This window comes from Chiloscyllium plagiosum, chromosome 22 (assembly GCF_004010195.1).
Source record: "Chiloscyllium plagiosum isolate BGI_BamShark_2017 chromosome 22, ASM401019v2, whole genome shotgun sequence".
NCBI classification, from domain to species: Eukaryota; Metazoa; Chordata; class Chondrichthyes; order Orectolobiformes; family Hemiscylliidae; genus Chiloscyllium; species Chiloscyllium plagiosum.
Genome location: NC_057731.1, coordinates 21,598,442 through 21,623,770, shown reverse-complemented (window position 1 = coordinate 21,623,770; position 25,329 = coordinate 21,598,442). Strand labels below are relative to the sequence as shown.

Genomic DNA, 25,329 nt, shown 5'->3' with positions numbered 1-25,329 from the left:
TATTAAGCATCACAAGAACAACAGGTATCAAATCCTTGCTCCAAAGCCCCTTGAATAACTAATAGAAAGGGCAAATGTTCTTACTCTTATTTTTCTTATACTGAACTTCAAATCCAAAGATACTTAGAGACTGAATAGGCTGGGGTTACTTTTCCTGGAGTGTCGGAGGCTGAGGGGTGACTTTACGGAAGTTTATAAAATCAGGAGGGGCATGGATAGGGTGAATAGCCAAGGTCTTTTTCCCAGGATAGGGGAGTCCAAAACTAGAGGGCATAGATTAAGATAAAAGGGGAAAGATTTGAAAGGGACCTAAGGGGCAAGTGTTTTTCATGCAGAGGATAGTGCATGTATAGAATAAGCTTCCAGAGGGAGTGGTGGAGCTTGGTACAATTACAACATTTAAAAGGCATCTAGATGGGGACATGAATAGGAAAGGTTTAGAGGGATATGGGCCAAAAGCTGGCAAATGGGACTAGAATTATTTAGGGTATCTGGTCAGCATTGATGAATTAGACTGTACAGCTGTATGACTCTATAATATACTTCTGTGTAGAAATCAATAGAAATCTCAACGTTGTGAAATGAATATCATTCCTAGCTCTTGATACTTGTTAAAAAAAATCTAATTAAAGTTTGATTCACTTTTCTTGCCATTTGCTTGCACATGTTCCATGCATTAATGAGTCTTAAATTTGTAATTTACAGAAGCCAGTTGTGGAGACCTTTTTTGGATACGATGATGAAGCCTCACTGGATTCTGATGGTTCATCCATTTCCTACCAAACTGATAAGACGGATCGAACCCCTTGTACTCCTGAAGATGATCTGGATGAGGTGATATAAACTAGATTGATCCCTTCTTCAATATGACAATAGGCTTTTACTGAGATTACAGCCACCATTAAAGTGAGCTAGTGGAGGTTGCACATTTGAAAGGCTCTGGTGTCAGAGCCTTAGTAGACAAATGCAGTGCATTTTGTAGATGGCACACACTGCTGCCACTGTGTTTTAATGGTGAAGGGGAATGAATGTTGAAGTTGGTGGATGGGGTGTCAATCAAATGGGTTGCTCCTAGATGCTTTTGATCTTCTTGAGTGTTGCTGGAACTGATTCTTCTGCCTTTGCTAATCTTTTTACATTATATATCTATTTTTGCGTATCTATAGAAATGTTTACAGTTTGTACTTATGAGTTTTTGCAGTTTACTTGCATATTCTATTTTCTCTTTATCAGTTTCTTGATTACCCTTTGCTGAATTCTAAAATGCTCCCGATCCTCAAGTTTACTAATTTTACATCAACCTTACAAGCCTCCTCCTTTGATTTAAGATAAACATTAATCTCTCTTGTTAACCACAGTTGACTGACTTTTCCTTCTGAGTTTCTTTGTGCCTCAGATTTATGCATATGTATTGAACAATGTATGTTAATTTTTAAAGATGTTAACCATTGCCATCATGCTCTTTAAAGATGTTTCCTAAACTACCACAGCAATTTGCCACTCATACCATCATAGTTTCCTTTGTTTCGGTTTAAGATCCTCGTTTCAGATTGAATAACATCACTTTAAATCATAACATTAAATTTTTTGATATCATGATTAGTTTTCTCTCAACACATCTTTACAACAGGATTATTTGTTTTAACTTTCTCAATGCCCATTTAATCAAAGAAATTTAAAGTGAAAGGGGAAAGATTGAAGAGGGACCTAAGAAGCAACTTTTTCACATAGATAGTGGTGAGTGTATGGCATGGGCAGCCTGAAGAAGTGGTGGAGGCTGGTACAATTACAGCATTTAAAATATATCAGGATGGATATATGAATAGGAAGGGATTAGAGGGATATGGGCCAAATACTGGCAAATAGGACTAGATTAATTTAGGATATTTGGTTGGCACAGACGAATTGGCATGAAGGGTCTGTTTCCATTCTGTACATCCCTATGACTCTAAACAGCTCATTTCCCATTTAATTACTGAACATAGTGTTATCCAAAACCATTTCATATGCTTTCCAGAAACCTGTCCTCCACAGCATTAGTGATAATTAGGTTCACCCCACTGTTAAGATATGAGCACATCTAATTTCCTGATTTATCCTATGTCTGGCATTATTATTACAATTTTGAAGTTGATAAATGAGTCCTGACAATATTTGCTGCCCGTTTTTGTTTCTTAGCTCCACCACACCTGATTCTACATCTTGACCCTTCAAACAAGATCGTAAACCACTAATGTGCTAATCGTCCTTTATTAACAGTGCACCCCCACCTACTTTTCATCTTTTTGCTGTCATTCCTAATTGTTGAATACCTTTAAATATTCTTAGTTCCCAGTCTTGGTTCTCATGCAATCATATCTCTGTAGTAGACATTATATCATCCATATTTACATCTATTTGTACTGTCAATGCATTACCCTTTTTGGGAAGGCCATATGCAGTCGTGTAGAGTGCCTTCAGTTTTGGCTTTTTAACATTTTTTTTTCCAGATTTTGACATAATTTGATGTTTTGGTTCTGCTGCCTTCCAATTTCACTTATTATTTTTCTTCCTATCATGACAAGATTTGATTTGCTCCTTTTTGAATTCTCTCTCAGGTTCCCTGCTTTTGTCAAGCTTGTTTAAATCTCCCCCACCCACCAACACTAGCAAATTTCCTTGTGAGGTTATTGGTCCCATTCTTGTTATAGTTTAACCTATTGTCCTTAAACAGGTCTTAACCTGTCCCAGAACTGATCCTGCTGCCTCAGAAACCTAAAGCTCTTCAGCCACCTATTAATTTACTGTATCATGCTATTTCTATGCTCACTCTCCTGTGGCACAGGGAGTAATTTGGAGATCACTGCCTTTGAATGACTTTTTTAAGCTCTTTCCCAGCTTTGAAAAATCTGCTTTCGGGACCTCATCTCTTTTTTTTAATCTTGTCTTTGGTGTCAAAGTGGACCATCACCTCTAGTTATTAACTCTTTCCCCTACAAGGATATCCTCAAGACTGGCATCTGTGTCTGCAGAATTGCCTATCTGTGTCCTGAACTATAGAATCCCCTGCTTCTATCCTTGCTCTTCTCTTCCTCCATTCCTGCGCAGCTGAGCCACTTGTGGTGGAATAGACTTGGCTGTGGCTACACTCCTCTAAGGAACTACTGGCCTCACCTGTATCCAAAAGGAAAATTCACTTTGTGAGTGAAATGGACTCATGATCAGGCAGGTAATGCAGGAGTCCCCATAGACTGTCTGGCAGTCACTCATAAGAACAAGAACTAGGAGCAGGACTGGACCATCTGGCTCCGTCATTCAATAAGATCATTTTGACCTTTTTATGGCCTCAGCTCCACTTACCCACCCATTCACCACAACCTTAATTCCTTGACTGTTCAAAAATCTTTGCCTTAAAAACATTCAATGAGTTTGCCTCAACTGCTTCACTGGGCAGGGAATTCCACACATTCCTAACACTTTGGGTGAAGAAGTTCCTCCTCAACTCAGTCTTAAATCTGCTCCCCCTTATGTTGAGATATGGTCAAGTTTCAATCCTTGCTTCTATCTTATCCATTCCCGCCATAATTTTATATGTTTCTATGCGATCCCCCTTCATTCTTCTAAATTCCAACAAGTGTAGTCCCAATCTCCTCAGTCCTTTTCTGCTTGCACTCTCTGAACCTGTGGTGTGACCACTTCAATTAAGATGTTATCCATGTTATTCTCGCCCTTGTAGATGCACCATAATAACTCCAAACGACGTTCAAGTTCCAAAATCCGGAGGCCTTGGAAAGCACCCAAGACTTCCCAATTGGGACAGTTTGTGCATTCCTCTACTGTCTGTAAGATAGTACCATTCACCTCATCCCTCCCAATCACTTTCTGTGCAGTCCTGGTTATCTAGCTGCTTCCTGACTGCATGTCCCATTTTCTCTGAAGTGGTATGCACATCGTTCTGGTATAACATGTGGTTCATCAGCATTAATTCGCTGTAACACGACTGGGGACACTGTTTGGATAACGTGAACTTTCTGATGAACGGGTATAGCAGTTCTCTGTAGCAATCTTCTACAGCGTGATTTTCTATAGCGGTTTTCCATAGAGCGATTTTCTATCACACGAGATTGCAGAGGAACCTGACTGTTGCATTATAGCAGACCGCCCTGTACCAAAATGCTGCTGCATCACTGATAGTATTAAAGTCCTTTCAGTCTGGTATTGGTTGTTTGTCTTTCTCATGCTTTGGATCTACCCCTTCTGACAAAGTCTTCATAACTGATAAGCTAGTGCAACCCAATTTCTAGGCCCAACTCTTGGAAACTGTTCTGGCTGTAGTGCTCATAATTTGCCACAGGATGGCAGTATAGCAGTGCATTCCTGAAAGAACACCAACTATTTCATTAAAGAGAAATAGCACTCACCCAAGGACTCACGAGAAAACAAACACTTATTTAGGAATCAGTAACCACCTTTGCCAATGCACCATTGCCCTTTTTGTTGCCAAGTTTGGATTCTTCAACTTGCTGGCCACTTTGTTTAGTGTTTGCACTTGTTGTAGTGTTACACTGAGAGAAAGGACAATGCTCAACTGCTGTCAGCAAGTGTTGAACAACTTTATTTACACCTCCCCCCCCCCGACTCTGGCAGACACAGAGGGTCAGCAGACAGGCATCGAGAATATTCACACTCTCTTCCTCTACTGAAAGGATTAACATCAATGAAAACGTAAAATTGTATACTTATATAATACGCCAGAATAATATCACAAAAATCATTATCGACAAACTGTGAAATTCTGCAAGACTTGCTTTACAGTAATTGAAACCAAAAAATATGAAATTGATGACATCATCAGAGTTATTAACATGTTTTAAAAAAGTATCTTTCCTTGACAGTATATGTTTAACAAGAATATCATTTGACAGTTTTTTTTTAATTCTATTTTTACCATAAGACCATAAGACCATAAGACATAGGAGTGGAAGTAAGGCCATTCGGCCCATCAAGTCCACTCCGCCATTCAATCATGGCTGATGCGCATTTCAGCTCCACTTACCAGCGTTCTCCCCGTAGCCCTTAATTCCTCGAGACAACAAGAATCTATCAATCTCGGCCTTGAAGACATTTAGCGTCCCGGCTTCCACTGCACTCCGTGGCAATGAATACCACAGGCCCACCACTCTCTGGCTGAAGAAATGTCTCCGCATTTCTGTTCTGAAATGACCCCCTCTAATTCTAAGGCTGTGTCCACGGGTCCTAGTCTCCTCGTTTAACTGAAACAATTTCCTAGCATCCACCTTTTCCAAGCCATGTATTATTTTGTACATCTCTATTAAGTCTCCCCTTAATCTTCTAAACTCCAACGATTACAATCCCAGTATCCTCAGCCGTTCCTCATATGTTAGACCTGTCATTCCAGGGATCATCCGTGTGAATCTCCGCTGGACACGTTCCAGTGCCAGTATGTCCTTCCTGGGGTGTGGGGACCAAAACTGGACACAGTACTCCAAATGGGGCCTAACCAGAGCTTTATAATGTCTTAGTGGTACATCTCTGCTTTTATATTCCAACCCTCTTGCGATAAGAGACAACATTGCATTCGCTTTCTTAATCACGGACTCAACCTGCATGTTTACCTTTAGAGAATCCTCGACTAGCACTCCCAGATTCCTTTGTGCTTTGGCTTTATTAATTTTCTCACCATTTAGAAAGTAGTCTATGCTTTTATTCTTTTTGCCAAAGTGCAAGACCTCGCACTTGCTCACGTTAAATTCCATCAGCCATTTCCTGGACCACTCTCCCAACCTGTCTAGATCCTTCTGTAGCCTCCCCACTTCCTCTGTACTACCTGCCTGTCCACCTAACTTTGTATCATCGGCAAACTTCGCTAGAATGCCTCCGGTTCCCTCATCCAAATCATTAATATATATTGCGAACAGCTGTGGCCCCAGCACCGAACCCTGCGGGACACCGCTCGTCACCGGCTGCCATTCTGAAAAAGAACCTTTTATCCCAACTCTCTGCCTTCTGTTAGACAGCCAATCCTCAATCCATCCCAGCAGCTCACCTCGAACACCATGGGCCCTCACCTTGCTCAGCAGCCTCCCGTGTGGCACCTTATCAAAGGCCTTTTGAAAGTCTAGATAGACCACATCCACAGGGTTTCCCTGGTCTAACCTACTTGTTACCTCTTCAAAATGCTACATATTTACATGGATCTGGTAATTTTTCTTTCTGTCTGGACACTTTCTTCCATTTCTATTAGTCTAGCTCTGTTCTTTCAATATCTGACTGTCAAGCCAGTCAAAGGACTTTGATTTTGATCATCAATTCTACTGAATGGTCAGAACAGTGACATGCATTAGTTAGTTATACCCCAGCTTGTGGTATTTCTCTGCGATCAGAAAAGGAGTGTCGGGATAATTCAAAACTCTGCAAACCCAGAGATACGGTAGTCAGGTTCTAATGATTATGGAGGCTGACAGGTACAGAGGCAGTCTGGGTAAAAGGTAAACCTTAGTGCTTTGGCACTATTTGGAAATTTTGGGCAAAACAACGAATAAACCACAAAATTGCCCTTTTGTCCTCAGTCTCTCGTTACTCACCCCATGTTCTATCCATGCCAACATTTGCCACCTCATGCCCCCCAATCCTATGGTTTCTGTGGCACAATTTGCCAGTGTGTTCAGCAGTCAGCCGGATGGTTTGTAGCTCGAGGCCACCCAGGGGACAAAGTCTGAGTAGCACGGTGGCTCAGTGGTTAGCACTGCTACCTCACAATGCCAAGGACTCTAGTTCAATTCCACCCTTGGGTGACTGTCTGTGTGGAGTTTGCACATTCTCCCCATGTCTGAATGAATTTCCACTGGGTGCTTTGATTTCCTCCCACGGTCCAAAGATGTGCAGGCTAGGTAGATTGGCCATGCTAAATCCCCCATAGTGTCGAGGGATATGCAGGCTAGGTGGGTTTGCCAGGGGGATGCATGATTACAGGGATAGGACAAAGGGGTGGGTCTGAGTGGGATGCTCTTCAGAGGGTCATTGTGGGAGTCTATGACTCTGTACCCCCATACTGTCCATGCAAAGCTATGCCCATTCACCCACCCCACATGGCTCTATTTAACACCTATGGTTTAGTCCAACTAATGCCAGCTCATTGTCCCCCACACGCCAACTTTGCCCTGACACTGACTGTGTCAACTCATCCAGTATCCACACTGGGTACACCTCAGGACCCATTTTGAGATGAGATAAAATAGTGTTCTTGTGTGTCAATTGAAGCATTCACTATGAAAAGAAAAACATACTCATTGATAAAAATTCACTAACACCTTATTAAAAAGAATCATTGAAATTCATAGCCTTACTTCAAACAGTCTACAACTACCTGGTGAAATGGCAGGCAGCTGATTGAGATGATGGAGGGTTGTTAAGTCATTCATGTAAGAAGTAAAGTCGTCCATGCAACACTAATCCAGTTATGATTAACCTCAGACTTATACCAATAGAGTGAATGAGCAAGAAATTTGTTTTTTTCCCACACCTGTGTTACCAGAATCAGACAGGAGTGCGGATAGCTGTTGATGGTGAGCTGTCTCCATGAATATACATGCGTGAAACTCAATCTTTCCCCAGATAAAATGAAATGGACTGTTTTTGGGGAGAAACTTCTAGAATTCCTTACTTCGTCATTTTCACACCAACTGAGAGTCTTTTCATTATTGCAAAATTTAAGGCCTTTGATTTACCAGTGGATTCTGTAATGCTTTCAGTTTCTTTGTGAATTGAATTTTCTTTCTGATCTTCACTTTTGAACTTAAACACAACTTGGACTCTGCAGTGATTGTAACATGGTCAACTAAGTACACCTCATATATTATGAGTTTCCTGATTGGGACTGTTAATCTGGTCCAATCAGGGAGCCCTGGCTGACCGATATAAACAGACGTGTTAGCTATCCTGTCACTCAGAACTGGCTCTGAGGGAGCTGGATGAGTGTCAAGGACTCTCCCATGTGCAAATAAAAGGTGATGGAATATCAGCCTCTATGGAGTTATTTCATATCCTATGTTGGTAACTAGAATATAAGATCATAGAACAGTACAGCACAATATAGGCCCTTCGGCCCTCGATATTGTGCTGGCCTTCTAACCTACTCTAAAATCAGACTAACCAACATATGCTTCACTGTACTAACTCCCATGTCCCTCTAACTAAGGTCCTCTATTGTCAGATTTCCTTCTTCAAACAAATGATTTATGTGACAAAGTCTCACCAGTCTTCATTATCTATATGGAAACACCTAATGTCTTTACAGCTCTTTGAATACTTCTCCTTATTACCTTGGTTGTTTTTCATCAGGACCTCTGAGGAGCACTGAATGTTCCATGCTTCAAGTCTTGTGTAACATAACTCAGCTTCATTTTGTTTTGTTCTTCTGTTGCTTTGCTGTTGATGTAAGCCTTATGTAAAATAAAACTTTTCCTAGGTATGAATTTAAATGCTAACTCAGAAGATGGGCAACCTCTTGATGGCTGCCGGTGTTAAAGACCAGCAGAAATAGGAACATGGGTAGGCTGTTTGGCCCCTTGAGCCTGTACCACCATCCAATAGGATCAAGGCAGATACAATATTCCTCATGCCAACTTTCCTGCCCTTTCCCTGTCATCCTCAATTCCTCTGATGATTAAGAATCTATCCATCCCAGCCTTAAATATACACAAGGATTCTGCCCCCACAGCTGTCTGTGGCAAGGAGTTCCAAAGACTTTCAACCCCGATAGAAAAAAATGCCTTTGTGTCCCAGTCTTAAATTGGCATCCCTTTATTCTGAGATGATGCTCTCTGGTCCTAAACTCTCCCATGAGGGGAAATGTCCTCTCAGCATTTACCCTGACAAGCCTCGTAAGGATCCTGTATGTTTCAATGAAATCACCTCTCATTCTTCTAAACTCCAATGAGTAGCGTTCCAAGCTGTTTAGCCTTTACTCATAATCCTCCATATCAGGGATCATCCTGGTGAACCTTTTCTCAACTGCCTTCAATGAAATGATATCCTGCCTTACATGAGGGTTCAAAACCTGCTCACAGTACTCCAGGTGTGGTCTCACCAGCAACTTGTTCAGTTGCAGCAAGACTTCCCTACTCTTATACCCCAAACCCCTTGAACTGAGGGCTCACATTCCATTAGCCTTCCTGATTACCTGCTGTGCCTGTGTGCTAGCTTTCTGTGTTTCATGCACAAGTGTCCTCAAGTCCCTTTGTGTTTCAGCTTTTTGCAGTTTTTCTCCATCCAAATAATACTCTGTTCTATTGTTCTCCCTTTCAAAATGAATGACTTTGCATCTTCCCACATTACATACCATTTGCCAAATTTTTGCACACTTAGTTAACCTAGCAATCTCTCTCTGTAAATTGTTTCTACCCCTCCCACAATCTGTGTATCCACATATTTTTGTATCATCTGCAAATTTGGCGACAGTACATTCTCTTCCTTCCACCAAGTCATTCATCTATATTCTGAAAAATTGCAGTCCCAGCATTGATCGCTGTGAAACCTCACTAGTCATGGATCACCAACCTGAAAAAGACCTCCTTATCCCTTCTCATTGTTTCCTGTCCAAAAGCCAGTTCTCTGCCCATGCCAATATACTATCTCCAATGTCGTGGGTTCTTACGACTCAACCTTTTGTGAGGTACCTTATTGAATGTCTTCTGGATGTCCAAATGTAGCAGATCTACTGGTTCCACTGAGAAAGGACTAGTTATTCTCAACAAAGGGCAACCATGATTGAACAATATCTCATTACACCTCCATGGTTGAATCAGAGAGGACAATGTAATATACTACACTATTGTCATGATTAATGTGACTGTTTTCCTCTGTACTTACTAAATGGCACCTTCGGTTGTTAGTCACTATGGCTGCTCTTACTGACTGCTTGATTGCTCTCATTCAATCACACACTGTCCCACGCTTTATTCCAACATCCCATCTACTATCCAGTTCCAAACTCATTTCTTTTTACCATCCTTAGCATTGTTTATTGATGTACTTGTCCAGTTGTCCACAACAATTTATGCTTTCCTTTCCGTGCCACTGGGTGGCACGGTGGCACAGTGGTTAGCACTGCTGCCTCACAGCGCCAGAGACCTGGATTCAATTCCCGCCTCAGGCGACTGACTGTGTGGAGTTTGCACATTCTCCCCGTGTCTGTGTGGGTTTCCTCCGGGTGCTCCGGTTTCCTCCCACAGTCCAAAAATGTGCAGGTTAGGTGAATTGGCCATGCTAAATTGCCCGTAGTGTTAGGTGTAGGGGTAAATGTAGGGGAATGGATCTGGGTGGGTTGTGCTTTGACGGGTTGGTGTGAACTTGTTGGGCCGAAGGGCCTGTTTCCACACTATAAGTAATCTAATCTTCTCACTGCGTAAATTAAAGCATGAACAGCTGGCGTTATTTGTTGTCTGTTTGGAATCTATCTATCTGCTGCCTTGATGTTTGTGATAGTCAGCTTTCAGATCCTGTCAGTGCTTACAAAATCTAAAACAAATTGTCTATTGTTAGATGTGACTTTCTGAAAAACATTGAATGCACAGTTAGCTTCAGCAACAATCAATTGAAGATCATTATCCAAGGTCAGGAATAAAAGCAAAATACTGTGCATACTGGAAATCTGAAATAAAAGCAGAAAATGTTGAAGAAACTCAACAGACTTGGCAGCATCTGTGGAGAGAGAAACATTTCAACTCTGGTATAATGCTTCTTCAGAACAAAGCTTTAGTTTTGCTGGAAGTAACATATTTTCATGTGCAGGAATTTGTTCTCTGCAAGCAATAGCAACATATTTAAACTTTGTGAAGGAAGAAGAGTCACTGGACCAAAACTTAACTTCTACTTCATAGCATGGAATCCCGACAGTGTGGAAACAGGCCATTTGGCCCAACACATCCACACTGACCCTCCGAAGAGTATCCCACCTCGACCTATTCCACAAACCTATTACTCTACATTTCCTTGACTAATGCACCTAACCTACACATCCCTGAACACAATGGGCAATTTAGCATGGCTAATTCACCTCGCCTGCACATCTCTTTACTGTGGGACGAAACTGGAACACACCTTTGCAGACACGGGGAGAATGTAAAATCTCCACACAGACAGTTGTCCGAGGCTGGTATCAAACACAGGTCCCTGACGCTGTGAGAACAGCAGTGCTAATCACTGAACCACAGTGTTCTCCAGAGATGCTGCCAGATCTGTTGTGTTTCTCCAGCAATTTATGTTTTTTTTTCAAGCTATATGCCTGTTACAAATTGCCTGAAAGCATAGAGAAGCTATCATTCACCACTGTTTTCCTCATGGTTAAACGTCAACCAATAAGAGTTTATATGCAAACCAATAGAACTTTGTTTCTCCAATTGCATAAATTGTTGCTATAGTTTGAAATTTGACATTCCTGTATTTCTTTGTATTGATAAGGTGCCACACAGGAGGCTGCTTATTAAGATAAGGGTCCACATTAGGGGCAAGGTTGTGGCATGGTGAGAAGATTGGCTGACAGGCAGAAGGCAGTGAGTAGGGATTAATGGCTTTTTCTCAGCATGGCAACGGGTGACCAGGAGAGTTCCGCAGGGGTCCGTTTTGGGACCACAACTATTTACGTTACATATTAAAGATCTGGATGAAGGAACTAAGGGCATTGTTGCAAAGTTTGCAGACAAAGATAGGTGGAGGGACAGGGAGGCTGTAGAAGGATTTAGACAGGCGAGGAGAGTGGGCAATGAAGTAGCAGATGGAATACAACATGGGAAAATGTGAGGTTATACATTTTGGTAGGATGAATAGAGGTATAGACTGTTTTCTAAATTGGGAAAGGCTTCGGAAATCTGAAGCACAAAGGACTTGGGATTCCTAGTTCAGATTCTCTTAAGGTTAATGTCTAGGTTCAGTTGGCAGTTAGGATAGTAAACGAAACGTTAGCATTCATTTTAAGAAGGCTAGAATACAAGAGCAGAGGTGTACTCCTGAGGCTGTATAAAGCTCTGGTCAGACTGCATTTGTAATATTGTGAGCAGATTTGGGCCCTGTATCTCAGGAAGGATGTGCTGGTGTTGGAGAGGGTCCAGAGGAGATTTACAAGACTGATTCTGGAGATGAAGGGGTTGTCATGTGAGGATTGGTTGAGGACTCTGGGTTTGTTTTTGACGGAGTTTAGAAGGGTATGGGGATATCTGATTGACACTTACAGAATACCAAGAGGCCTGGATAGTGTGGACTGGAGAAGAGTTTTCCACTAGTGGGACAGTCTAGGATCTACGGGCACAGTCTCAGAGTGAAGGAACAGCCCTTTAGAATGGGATGAAGAGGAATTTCTTCAGCTACAGGATGGTGAATCTGTGGAACTCATTGCTGCAGAAAACTGTGGATACCGCCATTGAGTGTGTTTAAGACAGAAATAGATCGGTTCTTGATTAGTAAAGGGATCAAGTGTTATGAGGAGAAGGCAAGAGGAAGGGATTGATAAACATCACCCATGATTGAATTGTGAACAGACTCAATGGACCAAATGGACTAATTCTGCTTGTTTTATCTCATAGTTTTATAGTTTTTTAATCTCCTGAGGAGGGTTAGATGAAAAGGTTAATCATCACCTCTCTTATCAGCAATATTCAAGTTCTGCACTCCCAGCAACCCTCTGAGATACCTGCCCTCCTCTCGTTTGGACCTCTTGAGGATCCTTGATTTTAATTGTTCCAACTTTGTTCCCATTAACTTTGTTTACGTACTTTCAGCTGCCAAGGACCAAACGTTCCCTTTTTCCTTTAACACATTCCTTAAAGCCTATCCCTTTGACCAAGCTTTTGGTCTTATGCCCTAAAATTGCATTATATGATTATGAGTCAAATTTTGTTTTTATTAATACTACTGTGATGTACTTCAGGATGTTTAGTAAATGAAAGGCATCTTATTAAAATCAAGGTGTTGCTCTGATTCACGTAATTTCTTTTTAAGTATTGTTTTACAGCGAAGAGACTGGGCAGTGAACACATTCCCAGACCATTTTGCATTTTGTCCTCAAAGTGATGCATTTGAATTATGGCAATACTGGAAGATGCAAAATCTCAGTTTTCATTCTCTTTCAGTGATAAATATCTCACCTGAACTTAGTATCATTTCATGGTTCATGTAATATCAGAAATTCATCAGCATTGCTTGCTGACTCTGACAGAACAGCTAACACTTTCCAAATGCAGTATGCCATTTGCCCACAAAAGCAGTGTCACGATTAATATTAAAAAACCATAAAGCACTCCTGCTTTAACATCCTCCTGGATGTTATTACTTAAAACATAGTAGCGTGATATTCACTGTGACACATACATTTTCGCCAATCTATGTAGACTAATGAAACTTCCATGAGCATTCATTTTGCTTTTGTTTTTAGGGAATGGCAAAAGAGGAGACTGAACTACGCTTTCGTCAACTGACCATGGAATATCAGGCTTTGCAAAGGGCATATGCTTTGTTACAGGAGCAAGTTGGTGGAACCTTGGATGCTGAACGAGAAGTTAAGGTGCTGATGAAAATAATCTTGCGTCAGATTGAACCTAGAGAAACACAAAATTCTGTTTCATTACTGTAGGGACATATTCTTGTTTGTTAATTCTAACAATAAAATAAATGGGTGTGGGTAGGCAAGCAAGCCTTTAAACATGTAGAGCTAATTACTATATGAAGGCAACATAAATTAATCAAAGTAAAGAAGTATCTTCCATGAAGATGTAGACTAGAGATCTGATCCCATAGTACCTCAATTTTTAATGCTAAATTATATCTGCAATGTGCACACACATCCGGTGTGAATTATACCAGACAAGATTTAGATGAGGCTGATAGTACACAGGAATGGAGTGTCTGCCCGAAATCGCAATGTCAGTCAGTGTGTAACACTAACTTGACACCAGTGCTGTTATTTTGATCTCAAGGCTTCAGCTGACAAATATCATAAACACACATCGCTGAACATCGGTCAGAGCAGGAATGAGTTCCCATCTCCAGCAGCGAGACTTAAACAGATGCTCAGTTACCTATTGCTGAGTTGCTGCATGATTTCCTCTAGCTGTTGTTGCCATTAATAGGGGCCTTCTCGGGTTTATTTTTAAACTGCGGAAGTTTACACTTAATGGTTTGGCATGTGCTTCAGGACTTTGTCCCAATTTTAAAAACAGTGTTTCAACAACGTGCTCGCAAGTATGATTGGGATAGGTGACAGAGGGAGAGAAAAGTTTTCACCATGGTCAGAATCACTCAGCAAAAGATGGTGTGAGTGATACATGCATTTGACCGGGGTATGGGTTGTGGTGGTGGGGGGTGGTGGGGGTGGTGGGGGTGTTGGGAATGGCTGACCAACATGACAAAGAGTTTTGCCACAGAGTCTGAAACCTAACCTTTACAGGATGCAAGTTTATTAGTTCACAGTAGACCCACATTCAATTATTCATGATCTGATTAACAATAAAAGGGATGTTTAAGTAATCTTCTTACTTTTTCTGCTCCTCACCTGGTTGACTCATAGCCAATGGTAAGGGCTGTGATTTATAAAGTTGCACAGCATGTGGCAAACATGACAGATCTCAATAGCTTCTTTGCTGAGTACTGCAGGGCCCCTTCAGAGCAATACAGATGGGGGACATCCTTTCAGTGTACCAATGGTACATTCCATCACATTGATCTTGCAGCATGAGCATAATTGTTTCCATGCTGACCATAAGCACACAAATTGCTAACTGGAGCCAAGAACCACATCAACAACGCCTACCACCAGTCTCCACCTCTAATTTATTGTAGTGGTTCAAATGCAGAAAGCACCGTGGATTTCCTTAGAATGGAGTGATACATGGCATTTAACGCTATGAAGCGCAGTATATGGTCACATATCAAACGGACACTGAGGTAGTGCAATTTTCCTGAGGTTATGGTATGGGGCACAGTTGATATACAGTGTCAGGAAAGCTACATGTGTGCAATCAATGACACTCAGTACCAGTAGGAAGTCTGCAAATCGCACAAGGTCATATGTTCATGCTGTGTGCCCATCTCTGGCAAAACAGAATGAAATACATTCAGCTCTAGGGAATCATAGAACATAGAACATTACAACGCAGTACAGGTCCTTTAGCCATTGATGTTGCGCCGACCTGTTATACCAACCTGAAGCCCATCTAACCTACACTATTCCATGTACGTCCATATGCTTGTCCAATGATGACTTAAATCACCTCTTAACTTTCTTCTCTCCAATGAAAATAGTCTCAAGTCCCTCAGCCTAACCTCGTAAGACCTTCAAGAGCGTAAATGACTTCCTGTCTGTAATAGCTGACGGCAAACTGGGTAATATTGAAACTACCAACTACTCCTGGTCGATGCCAGACACAGAAAACCTCATGGCCACAATCAGCTCCATGGGCACTGGCTGTGTTACCCTCAACTTCCTCTGAGGTTGCATTTATGACTGCAGCAGGTGGTAGATTTCACTAAAGACATTTTGCTCTGGCCAAGTGCAGATATCACTCACACCATCTTTTGCTGAGGTTGATGTAGGGCAATTCTTCCCTGAACATCCTGGGTGTTTCTGGCCATGGTGAAAACTCTTGTCTCCTCTATCCCAATCCTGCTTGTGAACACGTCGTTGACATGCTGTTTTTAAAATCATATGCCACACCATTAACTGTAAACTTCCGCAGCTTAAAAAAACCATAGAAGGCTCCTATTAATGACAGCAACAGCCAGACAAAATCATGCAGCGACTGAGCTGGGGATCGTACACAAACCACTGAAAATATCATCTGCCAACCCTACCAGCTGCCCCCCATGTGGCAGAATATGAACATCACGCATTGGAATTCCCAGAAGCCATCCAACTGGAGTGGAAGTGAGTCCTTCTTAATGCTGAGGTGTTGGTTAAAGAGGATACTGTACCTGTTCAGTTATTGCAGTATTCATAGGCATGATTAGACAGCAATTTTTTTCAAATAATTAGCTGATTCTTTTTCATGAACAAAGATCTCTAAATTCACTTTCATCCACATTTTTCAAAATCAAAACAAACATCTTTGGTTTAAAAAGAAAGAATGGTTGGTAGGAAGCCAGAGATATTAAAGCACAATACAGATGTTTTTAACAAACCTGTTCAGAGATGTTATGACACAGCTCTAGAGCAGGTGGGAATTGAACCTGGCCTCCTAGCTCAGAGGGAGGGATATTATTACTGCACCACAAGAGCACATACTGGGGCATATTAGTGCAACACATTAGGATATTTTAGTTTTCATATGGGCATATAGCAGAGCAGATAGTGTTTGACACTAACATTTTGTAAAAGGTGATTGTAGCAGAAATATTTGTTCACCTTCCCCATTTATATTCTTCTTTTAGACTCGTGAACAATTACAGGCAGAAAACCACAGATATCAAACTAAAATTGAAGATCTGGAGAAGGCTCTGGCACAACAGGGGCAGGTAATAATTAACCGCATTAAATCAAACAGCCTTCTGAAACCCTGATGGGTGATCTTGAGTTACCTTTCCTGAGTATAATGGGGTGTTCTGTTGAGAATCTGTCCAGCACAAAGGACTTCTATTTGGTGCACAAATATCGTCTTCAAGATTCTCTTATCATATCAAGGACATGACCAGTCAATTTTCAGAGTTCTAGATGCAGTTTGCCTTAAAATCATTTGGGTCTACTATTTTTGAACAATCAGGTATTAACAATTTTCTCACCTTCCACCAGCTAAAAGCGTTAAAATGTGTTTTTAATCACAATGTTATGGAAAAGATAGATAAGAGATATTGCATAGAAATTCATAAAAACTAAAATAATAGATGGACAAAATAGCAAATGAAAGTCATGCATTACTTGAATCATATATTTACATTAAGAACACTTCAGCCAAATTACTGCATCACTGGTGTCTGTTTCATGATGCGAGGTTGGACACAATCATTTTCTAAAAGATAAAAAAAAATTGGTTTTCCAAATCTGTTTTCAACCACACAGTAATTTCTTTGTGGTTCCTTATTCAAATCCTATACCATTTAAATATTATTAACATTATTTTCATGATATTCAGACTAATATCTATAGAATTAAAAACGTTTTGTCTGACGCGTCTATAATTTTGGACCTTTCAAAAAATATCACATCAAAATGTGTAACCTCAAAGACATCCACAATATGTACTCATCATGATTAAATTCCCTACAGTGTGGAAACAGGCCCTTTGGCCCAATAAGTCCACACCAACCCTCCAAAGAGCAACCCACCCAGACCCATTCCCCTACATTCACCCCTGACTAATGACCTAACGCTACAGGCAATTTAGCATGGCCAATTCACCTAACCTGTACATCTTTGGACTGTGAGAGGAAACCAGAGTACCTGGAGGAAACCCACGCAGACACGGGGTGAATGTGCAAACTCCACACAGACACTCACCCAAGGCAGGAAGTGAACCCAGGTCCCTGGGACTGTGAGGCAGCAGTGCTAACCACTAAGCCACTAAGCCACCGTGTCGCCGACATTTGGCTAGCATAAATACTAGCCTGTAAAGTTACCAATTAAGCTTCTGATTCACAAAATCTGAAGAAATCAGTAACAGCAAAATAAGGTTTTACAGCACAGAGATGCTTGTGTATTAAGAGTGGTGTATATGATTGAACCGGGTGTCATCTGCATATATGTGTAAATTGATCCTGCTTGAGGATAATATACCTGAAGGGCAGCATATAGATGAGAAGGAGAAAGGGGAGGGGGACAAGGATAGGGAAGCATTGGAAAACCCAGATTAGACATAGTAATTAAAGAAACTGTTCATTTTGTATTTTGACATTTAAGAATAGCATATAAACCACATTCATTATAGATTGGGTTATGAACAGCAAGCATTTTAAAATCTGTCTGAGAACTTCAAAAGCACATTTTGTCCATTTTATTTCCGAGGACATGAAATGGATCGAGGAGAAACAAGCACTTTATCGCTGGAACCAAGAACTACTCGAAAAGGTATCTCTTTCCTCCAAACGCAAGTAGAATTTAAAACACCACTTCACTATCTAAATTTCCATGCGGCTTGATACAAAGTCAAGGCGTCCTCAATGAAAGAACAGAAACAGGAGTGAAAATGAATGTGATGTTTTTAATTTTCACAGATTCGGCAAATGGAGTTTGAGGAAAACCGCCTTAGACATGATGTGCAGGATGTGAAAGATCAAAATGAGCTTTTAGAGTTTCGTATCCTAGAACTTGAAGTAAGACAAATTTGAGGATTTTCTTTGCCTTTTCCTATTTCATTGATGGGGAAGAATTCCTCTGCATGGTATATAACAACATTGTAAGTTTATTGATGAAGATTTCCTTTCATTTTTACGCACATCTTTCTCGATTACAGTAGAACTGCTGAAAAGAGGTAATCTTCACTAATTAATTCACATCACTGTACCTGCTTGGAGCAGAAACATTCTTCGTGATACCAATAAGCTGAGCCATTACATTACTGAACATGCTTTATGATAGACTGATGCAGCTGCCAAAAATTAGATCACTTTGGACCAGATTTTGTGGTCAACAATGAAGGGATAGGGTCCTTTGTTATTCTTGATAAAAGCTGCTCACAAAATCTTAGCAGGCTCGAGACTGTCAAATTCTGCTAGTCTTGTGCGTTTTTAATCTGACCTCCCAGAAGTCTGCAATGTTCAGGAACTGTGCAATTAGCAAGGCGACTGACCAACCAGTTGGATTGAAGAATTCTTACAGCCTGCAAAACAGAAAGTGAAAGGCAATATTTATAATTCACATTTTAATCATTTTACAGGTAGTTAAAAAGGAACATATGCATAAAATTGAGGTAGAAGCTGAAATATCATAAATATACCTTAAAAATAAAAAAAGATGGAAATTCTGCTGTTTTTTTGAAAGACTGCGGTCCAGACTTATAAAATTAGTTTTTCAGGACCAGAGGTGTTGTTCATAAGTTTATAATTTAATATGTTTTAAAGTCTCAGTTACGTCAATCAATAAGGCTTATTATTTTCAATTTTTATGCAAGCATAGTGCATAAAAGATTAACACTTGCGTCAGACCTTTGATTCTGCGTAGGTTGCTTTTTCGAAGATTATAGCACCTTGTGGGAGAGCAGGGGAACACTAGAGGTGACTATTACACTTATAGAGCAATGATGGCAAATATGAATAGTTTCCCTGCTACTGCTATCACAAATTCCAGGCCGATGTTACGAACTTGATGCATTCATTCAAAACTTTGCAAAACATGTTTTCTTACCATTTGTTCAAAGGACCCCACTCCTTGTTTTACCTAAGTGGTTCCATGTTGGGAATGCCGGTGCAATCATGGTGAAATTATTAGCCCAGATCAACCTCATTATGGGCAACTCATTTGATAAAGTATTTAGTGGACTGAATCTTTCAATTGTAAACCAACAAAAAATTGAGATATTTGCCATTGTTACAGTTAAAGATCACAACAAAGTCCCAGGTCACAAATGTACAATACTTGCACATGAAATTCACATTTCTAATGATTAAGATACACTACCTTGAACTCTGAGCAATTACCTCCAACACAGACTCAGCTATTGGAGATTTGTGGAAGACGTTTGAATTTGATGTGAGATTTGGATAATTTTACCGAGAACTTTAAATCAATGGCTTAGGACCTGGTATAGGCTATCTCCCATCTCTCCCCACCCCCTCCTCACCCACTCAGCACTCCCTCATCTACCTCCACTTCCCCATACAACTCAACAATCCCCACTCAATGATCTCACCTAGCAGTCCCCACCCCCAAGAAGATTTGAGCCACAGCTTTTGTACACCAAAGAATTCCTTTCCCTTATTGGGATTTGCTTTTCAATTTGAAAAAAGGCACCTATTTTCCTCAAAAAAGTGTTGTTGTGTTTCAGGAACGAGAACGACGATCACCTGCCATTAATTTTCATCATATCCCATTTCCAGAGGAAATGAGTCCTCTCCAAGTCTACTGTGAGGCAGAAGGAGTACAAGTAGGTGCCACCTCTTGCCGCACTTCCTTAGAAGGCAGAGCTTTAATTCAGCTTAATAATGAGACAGACTGAGACGTTTAATGCATCATTAGACATATCTTTTTAATCATTTTCCTTATTTTCTTTTCAGGACATTACGATAGCAGACCTCATGAAACAGTTGGATATTTTAGGAGATAACGCCGTAAGTGTAGGTTGCATTTCTGATCATGCATGAATTCTTTCCTATTTTATAATCCTGTCAGGGGAATTTGCCTGAGTGAATTTTATAATTAGTGTTAATCAACCTTGTATGTTATACAACAGCAAACTCTTATGCCACAGAATTGCCAAGTGTTTATTTAGTCTGGCGGGTGCCATTTCGGTTCCAAAATGGCGTCTGTGCTGTTGGTGCACAGTTCTGCTCCAGACTGCATGGAGTATCATTCTGGGAACTGTGTCAACATGGGCATAGAGTACATGTGCTGAATGCAAAGCGATGTTGGTCATTATGTTAGGCTGATTTGATGCTGACGGTGCGATTTTCAATCTCCATAACACAACTGATGTTCTTTTTCGACTTTGGGCACAGCTGAATTTGTGTTCACATGACCCTCCCCTCCACCATCCCTCCTAATGAACCCCCTCACCACCCCCAGCAGGGGGCATCGTCAGGTTAGTTGCTAATTGATTTCAGTTGGCTGCTGCTGAGTGTATAAAAGCATTTGGTGGTGCACCGTGGTTATTTAAATTTGTGCAAGGTAGCAGGAATTGAGGTAACCCACATGCTGAAGGATTTTGTCTTGACATCAAGAGTTCTGCTTGGACCTGCAATTGCTCCCAGGAATAGGTGTGAAGTTTGGCTTCCAGCCTGGGGGTTGCTGCAGACAGAGAGAATGAGAAAAAGTATTCCAGAGGAGGGCAAGCTGTTGGAAAAGAACAAAGCAACTTGAAAAAGGGGGAGAAGAGTCCTCCGCAGAAAGCCATGTCCATTTAAGGTCTTCAGTGACCCATTGTCCTCCCTCAATATCAGTGAGAAAGAATGGCCAGAATCATGTGTGCTCCAACATGGGTGGCATGGAGGGGTAGTTTAGGGGGTGGCATTTAATCAGGTGGAGGAAAAGTGAGTCACCTTTGCACCTTCACCCAAATGCAGTCCTTGTCAGGAAGGCCTGCAGGTGGCATTGCCACCTCACGGTCCATTGTGGTTCTTAAGTGGACTCTTAATGCACAATGGACAGCCTCATCCTGCTACCACTGGTATTAGCCCTGCATTGCTCCAAGCAGGAAGCACCACAAACAAACCTTGTTGTGTGGGCAGCGTGGGGAGAAGGATCCCTTACATAAGTTATGCAGTGCCTGAATGACGGACCACAGGAAGCATGGAAGCTGCTGAAAGCCATAGTGTTGCTCTCGCTGTCAACCTGGTGATGTTGTTCGGAGTCAAAGAGTTCTGAATGGCCACCTGGTTACGACAGATTTCAGGGGGAAGGCCCACCCACTGGCCTTTTAAGTATATGAGTGGCACAAGATGGCAGCCTGTCTCCCCGAAAAACATGGCCAGGGATCTCACTGGATCTCTAGCTGATGGTCAAGGCTCCATGTGATCTGTCCTAATTAACGAAAGTCCCTGTGGCATCAAGAGATTCTTGTAGAAGCCTTCCCCTTTCACAATCTGAACTGCAGTCCAGAAAAGGTGAAGGAGCACATTGCTGCTGTCTGTGCAGATGATTGTCAATCACGTGAGATTTGCAATATCTCCCATTTCGCCATAGCGGAGTTTGCAGATTCGGTATGCAGGAAGAGCTGAATACGTTTCATTTTCCCTCACCAGAGAGAAACTGGCCGAATGCACGTGTGATTTCACAATGACTGCAGGCTGCCCAATGCCAGCTGCTGCTGAAAGGGCATATGTCTCTTTCTTGGGTACTGCATGTCAATTGTGGGATGTAGCACAACCAGAGTGGACTCCACTGCCTTGATAACTAGCTGGTATGTGCAGCATCCAGACCAGTGCTTAGTAAATGGTGAGTTGATGGCATTGTGGTATAATTGCTGCACTGTTAATCCAGACAGCCAGAGAAAATACTGGGGCCTCTATTTCGAATCCTACCATGGCAGATAGTGGAGCTTGAATTTAATAAAAGCTATGTGGAATTAAGGGTCTATGATAACTATGGATCCATTGGCCTACACGTGATTCCAGACCCAGAGCAATGTGGTTGACTCTTGACTGCCCTTCGGGCCATTAGACGTGGGCAATAAATGCTGGGCCTAGCCAACAATGCCCACATCCCATGAAGGTTTTTGTTTTAAATCCTGGCAACAGTTGAGATGCCTTTGTTCCACACCAGTTCTCTGTGCCTGAGCAAGCCAGAGGTAGCTATTGGACACCATTCCTGCTGACCAGCTGACTCATGACTCCATCATGTGCCAAGCACAAGCCAGCAGAATGGAAAACATCACGCAGTCACACACAATGTGATTAAACAGGCTATTGGAGTGGTTATAAAAGAAAACTCTTTCACTGCTTGGATAGCTCTAGAGAAGACTGACAGTGCTATCACTGTTCATGTTAAAATTTACGATGGTCTGCTGCATGCTGTACAACCTCGTCATCACTAAGGGGAGGCATTGGTGTACTGGTCTTGTCACGGGATTAGTACTCCAGAGACCTAGCTAATGCCTTGGGGATTTGAATCCCACCATGCCAAATGGTGTAACTCAACTTTGAAGAAAATCTGGGATTAAAGGTCTAATGGTGACTGTGAAGCCACATACAATTGTTTTAAAAATCCCTATGATTCACTCATGTCCTTTAAGGAAGGAAATCTGCCAAGATTATTGGGTCTAGGTGGTTGACTCATGATTATCTTCTGAAATAATTGAGAAAGATGTTCAGTACATCAAACCATACAAAAGTCACATAAATGGAATCTGACATAGACTGAGGTGCCGTAAATGACAAACTAAGGCCTGTCGATCCTGCAAACTCCTCCTAACATCAGGGGTTACCATGGTACCTGTTTAGGAGGAAATCGCTCTGGGAGTCCTCAACAGTGACCACAGACACCATGACGTTTCATGGCAGAAGGCCAAATGTAGTCAAGGAAATCTCTTTCTAATTACCAAGTACTGATACTTGCTGCTGATGATTCAGTCGTCCTTCACTTTGAACAGCCCTCGAAGGAAACCTTGAAGGTATCAAGGGCATAGGGGGGGACCTCCGTGTCCATCGTCAAGAATGGCTTGACAGCAACCAATGCTCTCTGAGCTGGTCAATTCCTAAAGGGCACAGCTATATGCTGGAAATCTGACCTTCCACTGTATAACCTAGATTTTGGATTGTTTCTGCCTGTACAGTCAGGCATTGTATCATGGAAGAGTTCACAAGTGTTCTTGCAGAGTTGGCCAACACTTCCCAAATGGAAAGGATAGGCTGCAATCACAGTGAAAGGCTCTGTACCCAATTAGAGGCTGACTCTTATGTGCTTCACGCCACTGACTGCTTTGTTAGGCGTGCCAATACACCAAGCACTTCACCACACACAACCATCAAGCCTACCTCTGTCAGCCACTTCAACAGGGTGTTCACCTGAGTACTTTTGATCAAAATTCACACAACACTTCACACTCTAGCAAGTGCTAGCACAAGTCTGGTACCTAAAACTATCCTTACCCCCAGCACTTGCTGAAGTCTACTCTTGCCTGCTACCTCTCACCATGCAGGTCCCAGCTCATAAGTGAGCAGCCTGTCAATCTGTGAATAGTGTGAGGGTGCTGCAAGTGTGAGAGCAAGTGGCAGTGATTCTATTTCATCACTACCTTCCTGCTCTTCTACCACTTGATCTTCCAACATTGCCTGGTCGGGTTGTTTTCTTGGTTATTTGTGAGGAGAACATTTGAAGGATAAGATTGTGGTGAGGGGAGGTGGCGAAAGCAACAGCTGCATGCTTCTATCATCTGAAAGTTGTAAATCAGAGAAAGTCGTTGTGGAGGAGTGGTGAGTGCAATATGAGATGATGGATCAGCCACGGGTATATTGCCAACTTTTTCATTTTCAGCTCATAGCTCGTGACTAGCTCAATCACTCCCACTCCAAAGATAGTGAATTTTTAGATTCTGCTCCCTCTGGTTATGCATCAGCTTGTTCTGCAAGAGAGTGGGAAGGGTACAAATGAGCGTAGTGCAATCTGTTTGATGATATGGCTATTGCAGTTGAATAGCTGTAAACTGTGGATGTTCAGCTTGCAGCAGTGCTTACTGAGTGAGGCTGAGGCAAAGCTGTTAATGTTCAGCATGATTTTCGATTGAGAGAAACTCTTGTTAAGTGAGTGAAGATGTGTGGCACATTGAGCATTATTGGAAGCTGTGATTCAGCTGGTAAGATTGGAATGTAAAAATGACTTCATTGACTTTTGGCATTTGTGTGGGATCATAAAACTTTTTATAGCAATATATTCCAGTCCTCAGCATTGACTGCAAAGGCCTTTTGAATCCCATGGTATATCTCTAAGTATCTCTTTATGCCTTCTGTGAATGGGGGACATCTCTGCACTTGTCAACCTCCCACTTCAAGTGCAGTTTTTAAGAACTTTGGAGCACTCTTTCTCTCCTGTTGAACCATAGAGTCATAGAGTCATGAAGATGTACAGCATAGAAATAGACCCTTCGGTCCAACCCATCCATGCCAACCAGATATCCCAACCCAATCTAGTCCCACCCGCCAGCACCCGGCCCATATCCCTCCAAACAATTCCTATTCAAATACCCATCCAAATGCTTCTTAAATGTTTCAATTGTACCAGCCTCCACCACTTCCTCGGGCAGTTCATTCCATACCAGTAACGCCCTCTGTGAGAAAAAGTTGCCCCTTAGGTCTCTTTTTATCTTTCCCCTCTCACCCTAAACCTCTACCCTCTAATTCTGGACTCCCCGACCCCAAGGAAAAGACTTTGCCTATTTACCCTATCCATGTCCCTCATAATTTTGTAAACCTCTATAAAGTCACCCCTCATCCTCCAACTCTCCAGGGAAAACAGCCCCAGCCTGTTCAGCCTCTCTCTATAGCTCAAATCCTCCAACCCTGGCAACATCCTTATAAATCTTTTCTGAACCCTTTCAAGTTTCACAACATCTTTCCGATAGGAAGGAGACCAGAATTCACTCCTCTGCTGTTTCCAGCACCTGTTCCAACCAGAATGAACCTCCAGCTTCAGAAGGCCAGGCTTGCTTTTGGATGGTGCGAGCATCAAACCCAACTTTGGCCTTTTGCTCAGGTGTTCAACCA

At 41.8% G+C, this 25,329-nt stretch overlaps 1 protein-coding gene across 20 annotated transcripts in view; it reads left to right on the top strand.

The window, feature by feature from the left end:
* jakmip3 (Janus kinase and microtubule interacting protein 3) overlaps positions 1-25,329 on the top strand; it is a 379,633-nt gene that overhangs the window by 237,879 nt on the left and 116,425 nt on the right. For 13 of the 20 annotated variants that reach the window (XM_043712579.1, XM_043712577.1, XM_043712575.1 and 10 more), the window contains 7 exons: positions 706-834; positions 13,427-13,555; positions 16,417-16,500; positions 17,984-18,046; positions 18,193-18,291; positions 19,962-20,060; positions 20,191-20,250. In XM_043712579.1, coding sequence (XP_043568514.1) covers positions 706-834; positions 13,427-13,555; positions 16,417-16,500; positions 17,984-18,046; positions 18,193-18,291; positions 19,962-20,060; positions 20,191-20,250 — 663 coding nt within the window. The remainder of the gene's footprint in view (positions 1-705; positions 835-13,426; positions 13,556-16,416; positions 16,501-17,983; positions 18,047-18,192; positions 18,292-19,961; positions 20,061-20,190; positions 20,251-25,329) is intronic. The other 7 variants (XM_043712578.1, XM_043712576.1, XM_043712574.1 and 4 more) reach the window with 1 other exon arrangement.